The following is a 16,211-nucleotide window of genomic DNA, read 5'->3' as shown; positions in this document are numbered from 1 at the left end:
GTCACAGCGGCGGGAGTGCAGTGGCATGAACATGGCTCACCATAGCCTCGACCTCCTGGTCTCAGGCAATCCTCCCGCCTCAGCCTCTCGAGTAGCTGGGACTACAGATATGTGCCACCATGCCCAGCTAATTCTTAAAAACTTTTAATTTTTTATAGAGACGAAGTCTCACTATATTCCCTGATCTGGTCTCGAATTCCTGGGCTCAAGCAGTCCTCCCACCTCATCCTCCCAAAGCCTACTGATACAGGTGTGAGCCATTGCACCTAGCTGAGAAAATCAAATTTTTAAAATCTGAAATCTTCAACTTTGGAAAATGACATCAGTAAATGTGATGTCAAAAAGCTTCATTTGTGTGCTCTTATGGGCCAAAAAGTCCTTGGGATTGTGCCAAAGCAGGAGGCTTTTGTGTACCTCAAATGGCTGAAACTCCACTGGGACGTCCATGGGCCTTTCAGGGTGCTCAGGAAGTCCAAGTCCACTTCACAGCTGTCTATGGGATTCCAGCACTCACAAATCACCAGCAGTGGGAGTTGCTTCAATGCTTCTGTTCCATTTGGAGCAGATGTATTTCTTTATCAGGTCCAAACTAGTTTGGGTTTTTTATTTTTTTCTTTTAAAAAAAGCTTTTTTTCTGCCTTTGGTAAAACTAAAGGTCTAACATATATTCCAATTTCTTTTGACAGAGAAAAAGACAAGCATACGAATCTAACCTTATCTGTCATGGCCTGCAGCTGGAAGCCACAAGATCAGTAAGTGTTGGTTCCTTTTCAGCCCTTGGCTGACCATTGTTCTTGGACCCTGCATGCCACTTGGAATATTGGAATGGCATTAGAAACAAGCAGCCCTGCCATGCATTCATCATAGACTGGGAAGAGAGTCCATCAAAATCTGCATTGTATAAAATGGATTTTTTTTTTATGAAGTCAGTAGATCTTTTTAAAAGCCAAAAAATTTTATAATGAATGAATGTATGGATGATTATTTTCTAACTTTAAGAGGTTTTTAAAAGGTTTTTTATTATACAACAATAATTTATGATAAAAATTAGAAAATGTAAGAATAGGGAAAATAAGAATCATTTGTGTCTTAGTTGTCCAGAAATAGCCTTGTAATCCTTCTAAACATATTTCTCAAATATATATATTTCCCTTTCAAAAAGGAAATATCATTTCACAGTTTTACATTTACTTTTTAAAAAATATATAACAAGTATATTTTGATCAATAAAAAATGATTCTTTGAAATTTTAATGGTCACATACATGATATTACACAGATATATAATAAGCAGTCCATTCTAGGTTTAGAAGATTAAAAAATTTTCATTACAACAGCACTGCAGTGAATAGTCTGATGTTTTTTCAATCACTAATTTGGATGGAGTGATGGACATATTAACAAGTTTGGTTTTCTGCATTTTATAAACTATTTTTACAATTTTATGAAAGAACTATGGTAATGATGTGAATTACTCAATTCAAACTAAGAACTTATTTTTAAGACAAAAATTTATGATGATTTGCAAATCTGTTTTTATTGTATCTTCGCTTTTACTGATGTTCTTTATGTACATGTATTTTTTTTTTAATTACCAACAACATAAGAAAAATCTATGTTTTGAAATTGTGAAAATTGTTGGTTTGGTTTCCTGGTCTTTGCTTTTGTTCTTCCAATGTAGGTTTTGGATGACAAGCTTGTATTTGTAAAAGTGCATGCACCGTGGGAGGTATTATGTACATATGCTGAGATCATGCACATCAAATTGCCTCTGAAACCCAATGATCTGAAAAACCGGTCCTCAGCCTTTGGTAGACTCAACTGGTTTTCCAAAATCCTCAGCGTGGATGAGAGTATCATCAAGCCAGAACAGGAGTTCTTCACTGCTCCATTTGAAAAGAACCGGATGAATGATTTTTACATTCTCGATAGAGATGCCTTCTTTAATCCAGCCACCAGAAGCCGCATTGTAAGTCTAAACCAAATTTAGTTGCTGTCTTGGAGTGATTTGGAACCTGCTGTTAAATGTTTAGTGGTTTGGTTGACTTAGTTTTGTTTTAAAAGGCTGCAAAAAGAAAGAGAAGACATAGGAGTACATATTCCTGTTGCAGTAGTAAACAATTATTGGATTGGTTATTTACACTATGTCCATCATAAGCTCTATTTTGGAATCTTTTTAGGTTTACTTCATCCTCTCCCGGGTTAAGTATCAAGTGATGAACAACGTTAACAAGTTTGGGATCAACAGACTTGTAAACTCTGGGATTTATAAGGCAGCTTTCCCTCTCCACGATGTAAGTTAAAAGACAAAAATGAGATAAAAGGTCTGCTGTCCACTCTGGCGTTAACAATTGAGAGGGTAAACTTTCCTCACGTTAAACTTCCTCCTTGGTAAAATACTGCAAAACACAACCTCATTTAGGGCAGAGAATGAAGTCATTTTGTTCACAGATGGATCCCAAGCATGGAGAAGGTACTCAGTTTAAAGGAGTGAATGAATGAAGAAACAGTATCTCTCTCACAGTTAATGTGCAAAGTGTACAGATTAGCAGTTACTTTGTATTAGCGTTTTTAAGGCCAGAATACCTGCTGTGCCCCTTTCCAGCTGCATGTCTTTGTAAAAGTCATTTAGCCTCAGTAAAATGGATATAATAATAGTACCTACCTCATAGAGTTAGGAAGATTAAATCAACCCATGTCAAATGTACTAACATATAATAAGGACTGTATAAGTGTTGGCTATTTTCATAATTACTAATAGGTGTCATTATTAGCCAGAAAAGTGTTATTTATAAGCAAAATACATGTTAGCTCTTCTCATTTATTCTTTTCTGTTACATAGATATTTCTCCCTCATCTGAAATACCATTTTCAGATTGTCACCTGGAATATCCCAGGGCTTTTAAAAAGGCATCTGTCTGGGTTGTTATCACAATGGCACTACACCAGATTGACATTTTTAAGGACTATATTCTGAGACTACTGCAACTTCTCAAATTCAGAAGTATTCCTCTAGCTGACAGTATCTCTCATAAAATGAAAATTTTTAAATGTGACCACCCTAGACCCTTAATGATTCCATAAATGCAGAGTCATTATTTCTAAATGAAAAAATTTATTTCATTGAAATAAACTAAATGCCACGTTATATTGCATTGTTACATTCTCTATAAATTTATCTGAGTCTCTAAGACCAGAGAAAGCAAAGACTGAGATTACTAATTGCTACTGTGTAGTAAATGTATCTATGGATGAAGACAGTATTGAAATAAATGTTCTATCTAAGGTAATAAAACTAGTATACTAAACAGCTACTTGATCCACATGGGCAAGTAGAGAACAGGGAGCTGGGTGTAGAAGCAGATACTGAACTTCCTAACAAGGAGACCTGATGTGGCTGTCCTGCCTGATGATGTGTGTGCTTTATTTTTGCGCCTCAGCAAAATTAGCAATTATAGCATGACATGAGTTTTGGGGACACTTGCAAATAGCTGTCATGAATATTAATTTGGGGTGCCAGGGTTCTATAGTATTCAGTTGACATATGCCCATGTCCAGGTCTTTTCCACCAAAGCCTCTTCTAATTGCAGTAGTCTTGTATCTGGGCTAAAGAATGATCTCATATGGTATTTGAGAGGAAGGTAGATGAAGGTCAGGACCTATGCTAAGGTCTGGCTGGGTGGTATTCTGGTTCCAGTGCAGGAAGAAGGAAGATGAATCAGGAAAGGAAAAGGGCAACTGAATTTAAACATAGGCTGGAAGTTTTGTTTCTTGAATGAGCTAAGTGTATAACATGATGTCAAGCTTCTGTGTTGTTTTCTACATGTTGTCACACAGTAACTGCTGAACTGGGGGCAAAGAAGATTAGATTTTAGAATTGACACTGCTGCTGGCCAGACAAGGCCCTGGTTTCTTCACTGTCCAAGGAGAGTGGGACAGATTCTTGGGTTCTTCCACTGTAGTGATTTTGGCACATGGGAGGCCCACTTGAAGGACATCAGACATCCCTGGGGCTCCCACCGAGTCCTTGCCGTGCTCCCCGGGATTAAACCCTCCAAGCATTCATTACACCTACGTTTGCAAATGACCCTGGAGGGAAGTGCAAACAATCCTGGTTGAGAATCACTAAAAATTAAGATGGTATTTTCATCCCTTCCAGCAAGTGGGAGCCCCTTATTCACAAATGACTGTCTAGCATTAGTATCACATACAATAAGCAATTTGTGAAAACTTGATGATTGTGATGCTCATGTGTTTTTTTCTACTTTACAGTGCAAATTCCGCCATCGGTCAGAGGATCCCAGCTGCCCTAATGAACGGTACCTTCTGTACAGGGAGTGGGCTCATCCTCGAAGCATATACAAAAAGCAGCCCTTGGATCTCATCAGGTGAGTTATTGTGGAGAATAATCCAGGGTGAAGCATTCATGGTTCTCTCATGGTGTCTGAGTGCAGTAGTACACACAGACTATTGCTAACCAGGGGAGCTCACGCAGACCACTGGGCTTCATTGTCCAGGGTTTTTATTGTGGCTTCATTATGTAGACATGAATAATGGAATTGACTGAGCCTATGTGGCTCAGTCTCCAGTCTCATCCCCTCCTTATAACACAGACCAGTACCATGTGACTCAAAACTCCAATTCTCTAGTCACTTGGTTTATCTTTCTGGCATAGCCAGTGCCCATTTTGAATCATCTCATTAGCACAAACTATCTAGGGGGGCACCATGAGTCACCTCACTGGTGTAAACTCTCAGGTGTGATCCTAGGGCCTATCATAAATTTAAGGAAATTCCAAGAGTTTAGAGGTTGCCACCCAGAAACTGGCAACAAAGACCCACCAAATTATTTATTACACAGAAGTAAATGTTATATGTAGGTTATATTATATGATAAGGCATAAAGCTTTACTCTTTTCTCATGTCTGCTGTCAGGACTACTATTTCATTGTATCTAACAAGATGTAATGACTAGCTCAGGGCTTGCCTGTTCAAAGCACCAATGAAGGTGTCTTCCCAAAACTTTTGTTGCTTGGGCAAGGCTGATACTGGTGATTGGTGGAAGTTAGACCAGAAACAACCAAAAAAGTGAATAAAAATATGAAAATAAACAAACATAGAATTTCTGATTGAAGTGAAGAAAAAACAAAGATAAAATGGAAAGGGATGGGGAAATAAGTCAAGAGAGTTATTTTGAATAGGTGATATTTGAGCCAAGACTAGATAGTGAAAAGGAGGCAATACTTTGAGGATTTGGAAGAAGTCATTCCAGGAATAAGGGTAACTTGTACAATGGCCCTGAAACACACATACATTTGGCAAATATGAGGAAATATCAAAGACTAGTGCTAATGAGAAAGACAATGATAAGACATGAAGTTATGGATGGATTTCTTTTGTCTAGAAACAAAGAACAGAGTGCCATATGTTCTTACTCATAAGCAGACCTTGAACAATTATCATAATACTATAAGAAAGGGACTGGTAATAGTGGGAAACTACCAGGGGATGGGGAATGGGATTGGCAATTGAGGGAAACTGCTAGGGGAGGGAAGAGTACACCTCATCAACAAGGGTACCTGCATAATCAACATTTGTTTGTATATCTAACCCTGAATTATACCCCACATCTTTATAATAAAAAAAAGACATGAAGTTAAAGGGGTTGCAGGAGCACAGAAAAGAGTTTAGACTTGAAGTACAGTGAGAAGCAGTTGAAATAAGCATTTACATAGCTTTGTATTGTTCTCATTTTGCAAAGATAATGTAGAGAATAGATTATAGAGGGCAGCAGAAGCAGAGAGACCAGGTAGGGGGCTATTTGAGTGAGCTAGAAAAGAGATTGTGGGAACAGATTTGGAATGTATTTGGGAGTAGAGTCAACAGGACTTGGTTATGGATTGCATGTGGAGAGTGAGGAGGAGAGGAGAGTCAGGTTATCCTCAGGTCTGCTTGGAACCAAGTACTTGTTCTTTCTATGACATCTCAGTGCCCCATGCAGGTGCCAACCTACTTGGGAAAACTACTTGACCTTAAAAATGAGAGTTTTAAGACACGATAGTTAGTTTTGTTTTATGTTTATTATGGGTAATTTTATACATATCCAAAAGTAGGAAGAGTAGTATAGCAAGCCTGCATTTATCTGTCAGCCAGTTCCAAAAGTTTTTAAATCATAACCAGTGTTATTCCCAAATCTTTCCCTCCCTCCTCCACTGGATCATGTTGAAGCAAATCCCAAGTATCATGTCATTCATTATCACCTATTTCTAAATGAAATGGTCTCTGAAACATAACCAGAATACCTCATGTTAAAAAAAAGCAGTTCCTCACTATCATCAAATAATGTGTTTAGAGTTCACTGATTGTTTAAAAAAACAAACAAAAAAAAGCAGTTAATAGTTTTTTGGCTCAAATCAGGATTCAAATAATATCCAAATATTACAGTTAATCTCTCAAATTTTTTCTAGTCTGTTACTATTTGTTTCTTTTTTTTTTTTAACAACTGTTGCAAGAATTCCTTGTATTCTCTATTTTGCTGATTTCATTCTCTCTTGGTGTAGTTGAACATGTTCCTCTGTGTTTACTTTAGCTAAGTAATTGTGTATTTGCATCAGGTAAGTAAGTTGATCCTCGTCTAGAAGCTTGATCTGATTGAGGTTTGATTTTGTATAAGAATACTTGGTATGTGGAGTTGGGTGCTTCTGTCAGAAGGTACATCATGTCCAGGTGTCTCTCTTTTTTGTGATGATAGCAGCTTAGTGATCATTGCTTACGTTCTTTATTTTATAGGAGATTTCATTTGGGCATACTCTAATTCCTTCCTCCTTTATTTTTATTAATTAGTTGGATTGTAATCATGAAGAGGCATTTTTGTTAACTCTGTTCACCTTGTAGAATAAGATTTTAAAGGGAGATATTTATACATATGTAAATATTTGAGGTTGAGATTCGTGTGATGTTTCCATTTTATTAATTTCCTTGTAAAACCTATAGCATCAGATGGCAGTGTGATGTGTTAGATGGGTTCTAATTATTCTTTTCTGCCCCCTCCCACTATTTTAAATATGCTTTGCTAAGGGAAATACATTTAACTGTTCCCGCCCCGTCGACATGTTCCATCCCTTCGTTGCTTCCCACTGGTAACTCCTTGAACACCCAAGCTATTAAACCTTCATCTATGATTCCCAGGGATTACCAGAAGGGAAAACGAGCTGTTTTCCCAAATGCAAACCAAACAAACTAGAAAGAATAGCCTGTAGAAAACAAACATCACAGATAAAAAAGAAAAGTATCCCCCCAAACTTCCATTTTTACCCCAGAGTGATAAAAGATGATATGGTATCCACAAGACAAGGGCAGGATTCTACTAAGAAGGATCATTGTGAGAATAAAATCTAGCTCTTAGAAAATTGAAAATGTGATAAACAGAAACTCCAAAAAACAAAAAGGCAAGTGAAAAAGTGAAGTTGAAGAAATTATGCAGAACATAGAGTGAAAAGTAAAAACAAATAGAAAATAAAAGAAGAGAAAGATAAAAATTAGAAGAGCAGTCCCAGAGGTGCAATATATACATAATAGGAGTGTTGGAAACCAGAAGAAATATAGAAAAGAAATCTGAGAAGTGCTTCCAGAGAGGTATCTGAAGAACTGTATTAAAGAGCTGTTGTGAGTTTCCAGGTAGCGAGAGCCTGCTGAGTGCCCAGCCTGGAGGATGAAAACCCAAACCACCAAGTCAATATAACATGACATTTCAGAGCACTGGAGATAAAGACAAGATCCTGCAAGCCTCCAAAAAGCAAAACAGAAAGGAAATCATACAAAGAATCAAGACTCAGAATAACATTGTACTTCTCAACAACACTGCAAACTAGAAGAAAAGAGAGCAATAATTTTGCATTTCTAAGGAAAGTAAACCTTCTACTTAAATTTCATATCTAGCCAAACTGTTAAGTGAAAGGAATTTTCATAGTTTAGATGTTGTGCAAGGTAACAAAGAAGGTGCTTCACCAAGAAAGAGGAAGACAGGAGCTTTAGTAAATCTGACTAGAGAGTCATTTCATTAATCCAGATTGGAGGTGATCTGAAGAGATTTATTCAAAGAATTGAAATTGATAGACTACCTCATGTGTTTGAACATACTGAGAAAGTTACACATAAGGAGAGAGTCTTGGGTTGAATTGGTGATAAGTACACAGAAAACAAAGCATTGAACCATCAAGACAATTATTAACTTGAGGGAAAGCAAAATACTAGGCAGGAAGAAAAAAGTAATTATAGCGATGACTGGATTCAGCTGTGAATAGCGTTTACAGAGTCATAATAATGTAAAGCAAGGGTATTGATCTAACCAAAAATTATAATGTAACTATGTCAGAAAGGATGGGAATAGAGATGTGGATGGGTAGAAGAGGCAGGGAGTGGAAAGAGAGCTTAAGCCTCATCTTCTAGAGTAAAAAGTCAATAGGGGATACACAAAACTGAAAAATCAATAAGCAGCACTTCTCACATATTGTTTTCAGAGATATGGAAGTAAATATTTGAAAATCAGCTGTAAGAGTTGAAAATGGCTGCTTCTGGACAGCAGCAGCTTTGATTAAGAAATCAAAGCTGAATTTTTTAAAAGTTGATGTTAAGAATTGTGATGTTTTTGGCAGAGAGTGACAATGATCAAAGAATATCACGTGTGAAGGTACCTTTATTATTCCCAACTTTTCAGCAAGGACTTGGAGACAGGTTTCTGTTTGCAATTTGAAAGATCTTTCAGCCTTGCCTTCAGTATAGTGGAGATGCGTTAGGAAGTATTGAACTCCTTGTCACTGTAAATATCCATGCAGAGACTGCCTGACCAGCTGTCTAAATACATCAGGATGTTTTTTCTATTGGGAAGTTGGACCAGCCAACTTCTAAGATTCTTTCCATTTTTAAGTATGGCATTTCCAGGATGGATGGCTGATGAGAACATGTTACAGGAATCATAACAGAAAAGAGGCCAAGATGTCTCAAACCCATTATCAGGCTTTTCCTTCCCAGGGTTCATCCCGAGTCTGCCATTTGCCTGCTGTCCAAGAGCCAGACAACAAAGCTCCAGGCATGTGAAAATGAGCACACTTGGTTGTTCTTGTCTCCTGATTCCATCCTCAGCTTGGTCTCAACCCTTTCTTTTCTCCATGGATGTGGCCTCCACCCAGGCCTGTGACCCATGGAGCTGGTCTCAGAGCTGCCCAGTGAATGCTAGTAGAGCCCAGGGATGCTCTTGTCTCAGGTATCTAAGGATTCCAGGTTGTGCCCAGAGCTATGTCTCTTATAGGCCATAAGAGATAAGATAGACAAGTGGGACCTCATTAAACTGACAAGCTTCTGCAAAGCCAGAGAAACCATCAAGAGAGCAGGGAGACAGCCTACAGACTGGGAAAAAGTATTTGCCAACTCCAAGTCTGACAAAGGCTTAACATCTTGGATCTACAAGGAACTCAAATGTGCTGAAAAGAAAAAAACAAACAACCCCATTATAAAATGGACAAAAGATATGAACAGACACATGAAAAAATGCTCGCCGGGCTTGGTGGCTCAGCCTATAATCCCGCGCCTTTAGGAGGCTGAGGTGAGTGGATTGCCTGAGCCCGCGGGTTTGAGACCCGCTTGGGCAGCGAGACCTCATCTCTACGATAAATCAAAAAATCAGCCGGGCGTGGTAGCACATATCTGTAATTCTGGCTACTTGGAAGGCTGAGGTGGAAGGATCGCTGGAGCCCAGCAGGTCGAGGCTGCAGTGTCCAGAAGCAACCACTACACTCCAGTCTGGATGACAGAGTGAGACTCCAACTCAAAAAAAAAAAAAAAGAAAAGAAAAAATGTTCGACCTCACTAATCATCAGGGAGATGCAAATCAGCACCACACTGAGATACCACCTAACTCCAGTCAGAATGGCATTTATCAATAACTCAAAAAATAACAATTGCTGGAGAGGGTGTGACGAAAAGGGAACTCTTCTACACTGTTGGTGGGAGTGCAAACTAGTGCAACCTCTGTGGAAAACAGTATGACGATTCCTAAAAGCTCTAAATACTGACCTCCCATATGACCCCGCAATCCCCCTACTGGGAATATACCCTGAAGAACTCAAATCACTGTATAAAAAAGATACCTGCACATGTATGTTTATCACAGCATTGTTCACAATAGCAAGAACCTGGAAGCAACCATGCTGTCCATCAAAAGAGGACTGGATTAAAAAAATGTGGTACATATACACGATGGAATACTACGCAGCCATAAAAAAGAACAAAATCATGAATTTTGCAGCAACCTGGATGGAACTAGAATCTATAATACTGAGTGATCTCTCACAGAAACAAAGATCTAAGTATCACATGTTCTCACTCATATAGTGGACCTTGAACATCCAACATAATACTATAAGAAAATGACTGACAGTGGTGGGAAGCTATGGGATGGAGGGGAAGCGAGATGGGATTAACGGTAGTAAATATCTGTCTGAGGATGGGGAGACACCTCTTATCAACAAGGGTGCCTGAATGAAGCATATTTGTATACCTAACCCTTAACTGTACCCCACAATATCATAATAAAAAAAATTGATTAAAAAAAAAAAAAGAAAGTTTAGCATGCAGAATGTTTATTGACTGGTTCCCTTGTAGTTGACATCTATGGAGAACATGGGAAGTTAGTAGGAGTGAGGCAGAAGTCAAACTGTGATGCACGCCCAATAACAACTTCAGCCAAACCCCTGGGGAGTGCTAAGATTGGAATGTGAGTTGTCCTATTGCTGGGCTGAGATATCAAGTATTTATACTCCTGCTTCAGTGGGTCACTGGACACTGGCTGCCCCAGGAAGAAGCAAAACTTTGGGCAAAGGCAACTTTCAGAAGCTGAGGGGGTCCTTGAATAGGCTTATACAGTAAAGTGTTAACTTAGTGGACTTGGGTTACTCAAACCCTGCACATTCCAAAGACAGATCTGGCTCTTGACCAGTTTCTAGCAGATAGCCTATAACCCTGTGGAATATCTAGCCTACAGAATATCTAGCCTGATCAGAATATCTTTGCACCCTTGGGGTCTTGGGACATATCAGATAGTTTATGTGAACAATGTGATATATAGTGAATGCCTGTTTTTGTTCACCTGGGGCCCTGGGACACACAATATCAGTTTGAACCCTGGGGACAGGGAGTATTGGAGACTCAGTAATTAAAGTCAGTCAGGTAGACACACCAGGTCTATGTGACTAACCCCCAATGAAAACCGTGGCTCAGGCAAGCTTCCTTGTTGGCTAAAGATCCTTGAAGAGATCTTTATGTACATTGTCACACATTGTCATTGGGGGAATTTTACATACGTTGTCACACATTATCATTGGGAAAATAAAGCATTGTTGGTATAAGCCCCCCCCCCAAAAAAGAAAAGAAAATCATCAGGCAGAGAAAATATATGCACTATTCATTAAGGGGAAGTGGATTACCCTAAATGTCTTTATCCTTGAATTCTTTACACTGAGTAGGCTACAGAGGAAGAGGGGTTGGCCTTGCTGTCTCAGGGTAGCAGAGGCAGAAGAGGTGGAGGAGGAGCAGTCGTATACATTGTAACTTTAATGAAAAAATCCGCATGTAAATGGACTCACATGGTTCAAACCCAACTCGTGTCATTCAAGGGTCAACTGTGTTAGTGATTTATGTTACATTTCCTCCAAGGAAGTTCCCTAGTTAAGTAAAAGCAAGTATCTGAGCAGGTTGTTTATGTTCATTTGTCTAATGGATATAAAGTACGGTCTTTTGGTCTTTTGGAGAATTTGTAAAATCGTGCTAGTGTTTACAAAGACTGATAGTAATACTCTGTATTTGCTTCAAGCATTTTTCTCTCCTTAGCTCTGTTTTGACATACTTTGCTTCAAAAGGCAAACAGTGATAATGCTCGGTACTTATATAATGATGTGTCATATACTTTTTGTTTCATAGTAGAATTCAGTGTGTGCTATGAAAATGAGTATTTTAAAGGTGAGCTGAGTCAGAGGTTTAAGCTTAATGCCTCCTTTTATTTAAAATCAGAAATTAATATTCAGGTGAAGCTGCAAAGTGATTATTTGTGTCTTCTGAAAATAATTTCTGTCTTTCTTCAGGAAATATTATGGAGAGAAGATTGGAATCTACTTTGCTTGGCTGGGCTATTACACGCAGATGCTCCTCCTGGCAGCAGTCGTGGGAGTGGCTTGCTTTCTCTACGGATACCTTAATCAAGATAACTGTACTTGGAGGTGACCTATGTTTATCCCAGTTGCAGCTCTGAAAAGTTGATTAGACATAAAATTATTTTCTTGGTCTTAAACTGTTTTACCAAACAAGATTCTTTGCAGAACACTCAGTGCTTGGGATGATATATTCCTTTTGTTCTGAGTATAATAACTAAGTGAGATGGAAAAATTTTTTTCTTAGAAAATCTGACCCAGTTTCTGACAGGAATATTACCCTTAGGAAACCCTCCAATATTTTAAGACAATGTTTTGTTTGAAAAATAAAGGAAGACGGGAGGGGGGAGAATTGCCTCTGAACTCTTGGCCCCCAGAGGAATGTTTCCTCAGCCCTGCAGATGTGGGCCAAGAGCAGCTCTGATTTTTTTTTTCCCAGAGTTCCAATGGGAAAATTGGTGTTGTTTTTGCTTTTGCAAATGATTTACTAATAGGTACTAAGAAATGCATATTTAAAAACTGAAGGAAACAATAGTTGTTTTGGGTTTTACATTTTAAAAATGAATCCTTACCATGTTAAGGAAGAAAAAATAATAGGGAATAAGTCTGTGATTGTTGAAATTCAAACAGCAGCTGCACTGTCTAAAGGGACGTAAATGGGCACTAGAGCACTCTGAATTTCACTATCACCATTGTGAATTGTGTTATTATTTCTCTGCTTTTGGTGGTCTCAACCTCCAGAAGGGATGCAGCACTAAGCCAGGCATTTTCTCTTGATCATCTGGCCCCTATCCAGGTGACAGCCAGATCAAAATTTCTGGGCACCAGCGTTGAGCTGATGACCAATTTTTTCAAGCCGCAAGCATATCAGCCTGCTCCCGAGGAAGGATGCTTACGTGGCAGCCCTGATGTATAGACATAATTACCCATTCGATTTAACAGAGGATTTTGAGCGTGCTGTACCCATTATGGCTTCTTAGCTAGAAAGCTGCAGATGGTTTTTGAAGTACTCCCCTCTTCACTGGAAAGGAATTTGGGGCCAAAGGCTCAATGTTGATACCTTTTCTCTAAATTTGTCTTTTTGACTTCACTGTTGTTTTGTGTATTATTCTAGCCAAAAAAAAAAAGCTCAAAAATACATTTTCAATGTGCAGAAGTTGCAGTTTTATAAGATTCTCATTATGAATCATTTTATGAAATCACACAACGTATTTACTACTATTTCATGCAGACTAATTTATAGAAAACTGAAGGAAGGTCTTGAGAATATACCCTGTGCTCAAAATTATTTAAATTTAATTATTTAATTACTTTAATTGTTTAATTACTATATATTTAATTACTATATTACTTTAAAACGTTTTGCATATATAACCTTAAATATTTTCAGTTTATTATTATATGCTGAGTAGATTCACAGGTATAGAAAATATATTTAAAGTATAAGGAATAAGGCCAGGTGCAGTGATTCAAGCCTATAATCCCAGCATTTTGGGATGCCGAGGCGAGAGGATTGCCTGAGACCAGGGTTCGAGTACTAGCCTGGGCAACTTGGCAAGACCTCATCTCTACAATTAATTTAAAAAATTAGCCAGGTGTGGTGGCACACACCTGTAATTTCAGCTACTTGGAAGGCTGAAGCAGAAGGATCACCTGAGCCTAGCAGGCCAAGACTGAGGTAGCTGCAAGCATGCCACTACATTGCAGCCTGGGCGAGAGTGAGACTCCAAAAAAAAAAAAAAGTATAAAGAATAATGATTTACTTCCTGATTTAAGAAAAAGAACATTACTGATACCTTTGAAGTAACAGTACTTTGCTTGATTGCCTCCATTTAGGAAATAACAATTGTACTAAATTTTGTATTTGTCATTTCTTTGCATATATAGTATTTTTTAATCACATATTATTTGTAGCCCAACAAAAAACATATTTAGTATTGTATGTTGTTGAAGATATGAATGGAGGATGTTATAGGCATTTCTTCTTCTATGAAATGCATGTTTAAACTTATACTTGCTTTTAAAAATAACAGTTGTTTTGAAACATATGTACCATAAAATGTATTCCTTTAAAGCATACAATTCCTTTGTTTGAAGTACATTCACAGAGTTGTGCAACCACTAGCACCATCTAATTTTAGAACATTTTTATTGCCCTCAAAAGAAACCAGTGTCCATTAGCAGTCATTCCTTAGCCCCTCTTCCCTTATCCCCTGGAAGCCATGAAATATACTTTCAGTTCCCATGGATTTGCCTATTGTAGACATTTCATTAAAGTGGAGTTATTCAGTGTGAAGCCTTTTGTGACTCTTCTTTCACTTAGCATATAGTTTTTAAGATTTATCTATGAGGTGTGTATCCATATTTCATATCTTTTTTGTGGCCAAATAATATTCCATTGTATGTATATATCACATTGTTTATCCATTCATCTATTGATGGGCATTTGGGCTGTTTCTGCTTTGGGGCTATTATGAATAATTCTGCTGTGAACATTCATGGACAAAATGAGACTCCAACTCAAAAAATAAAATAAAAAATAAAGTTTTCTGGATACAAAATCAATATAAAAAATACACACAGGGTCCCAAAATGGAACTGTGCAATAATTAGGAAATAATTTTTTAAATATTACATTCAACAGCATTTGGATATTGTCTTAGTCCTTTGGTGCTTCTATGACAATACCACAGATTGGATAATTTGTAAAGAACAAAAGTTTATTTCTCATAGTTACAGAGGCTGGAAGTCTAAGATGCAGGCACTGGCATTTGGTGTCTGGTGAGGGCTACATCCTTCAGAAGAGAGGAATGCTGTTTCTTCACAGCAGAAGGGCAAGAGGAGGGAATTCCCTCTGTCAACTCCTTTTATATGAGCTTCTAGTCCTATACCTGAGGGAAGAGCCCTCATGGCCCCATCTCTTAATACTACCACACTAGCAATATCTGTATTTTGGAAAGAACACATTCAAGCCATAGCAGATATATATATAAATATATATATAATATATTTTTTTCTCCCATTTTGTGATTGTGTTTTCATTTCTTAATGATATCCTTTGAAGGAAAATAATTTTAATTTTGATGATATCAAATTTACCTTTTTTGTGGTTATTTTACTTTTGGTGTCATATCTAAGAAACCATTCATTATCCAAAGTCATGAAGATTTTTTCCAGTATTTATTTTCTAGGAGGTTTATGGTTTTTGGATTATTATTTGAGTTAATTTTTGTAAATGATATGAGGTAGGGGCCCAGCTTTCTCATTTTCCATGCCTGTATCCAAGTGTACTGGCACCCTTTTAAAAAACACTGTTCTTTCACCATTGAATTATCTTGGCACCTTTGTTGAAAACTAATAGGCTATTAGTGTAAGAGCCTGCTCATGGATTCTCAATTCTTTTCCACTCATCTAAGTGTTTGTACTTTATGTAAGTATCATACTATATTGATTACTGTAGCTTTATGGTAAGTTTTGAAGTTAGCAACTTCAAAATTTTATTCTTCTTTTCAAGATGTTTTGGTTATGCTGAGTCCTTTGCATTTCCATATGAATTTTAGGATCAGATTGTCTATTTCTGAAAAATATCCTGCTGGGATTTTGATAGGAATTATGTTGACTCCATAGGTCACTTTGAAGAGGATTGTCATCTTAGCAGTACTAAGTTTTCTAATCCATGGACATAAGATGCCTTTTAATTTCTATCAACACTTTTAATTTTCAGTGTGTAATTTTTCTTTTAAGTTTATTCTGAGTATTTTTTATGGTATTATAAATGAAATTGTTTTCTTAATTTAATTTCTGGGTTATTTATTACTAATATATAGGGATAAAATGACTTTTTGTGTATATATATAATTTTTTTTTGGTACTGCAGCCTTGCTAAACTGACTTATTTGCTCTATGGTATTTTGGTGGATTCCCTCGGATTTTTATACAGTGTCATGTCATCTGTGAAAAGAAATAGTTTTACTTCTTCCTTTCCAATCTGGAGGCCCTTTTTTCCTTTCCTT

At 37.5% G+C, this 16,211-nt stretch overlaps 1 protein-coding gene across 1 annotated transcript in view; it reads left to right on the top strand.

Moving 5' to 3' along the window:
* ANO6 (anoctamin 6) overlaps positions 1 to 16,211 on the top strand; it is a 137,073-nt gene that overhangs the window by 59,478 nt on the left and 61,384 nt on the right. Inside the window, exons 4-8 of the mRNA XM_008074185.2 lie at positions 687 to 752; positions 1,681 to 1,968; positions 2,180 to 2,293; positions 4,272 to 4,387; positions 12,133 to 12,267. Coding sequence (XP_008072376.2) covers positions 687 to 752; positions 1,681 to 1,968; positions 2,180 to 2,293; positions 4,272 to 4,387; positions 12,133 to 12,267 — 719 coding nt within the window. The remainder of the gene's footprint in view (positions 1 to 686; positions 753 to 1,680; positions 1,969 to 2,179; positions 2,294 to 4,271; positions 4,388 to 12,132; positions 12,268 to 16,211) is intronic.

The sequence above is a fragment of the Carlito syrichta genome, unplaced genomic scaffold (genome assembly GCF_000164805.1).
Source record: "Carlito syrichta isolate Samal-C Ts95f unplaced genomic scaffold, Tarsius_syrichta-2.0.1 Scaffold316362, whole genome shotgun sequence".
Taxonomy (NCBI): domain Eukaryota; kingdom Metazoa; phylum Chordata; class Mammalia; order Primates; family Tarsiidae; genus Carlito; species Carlito syrichta.
This window is presented reverse-complemented; position numbering and strand designations above follow the sequence as displayed.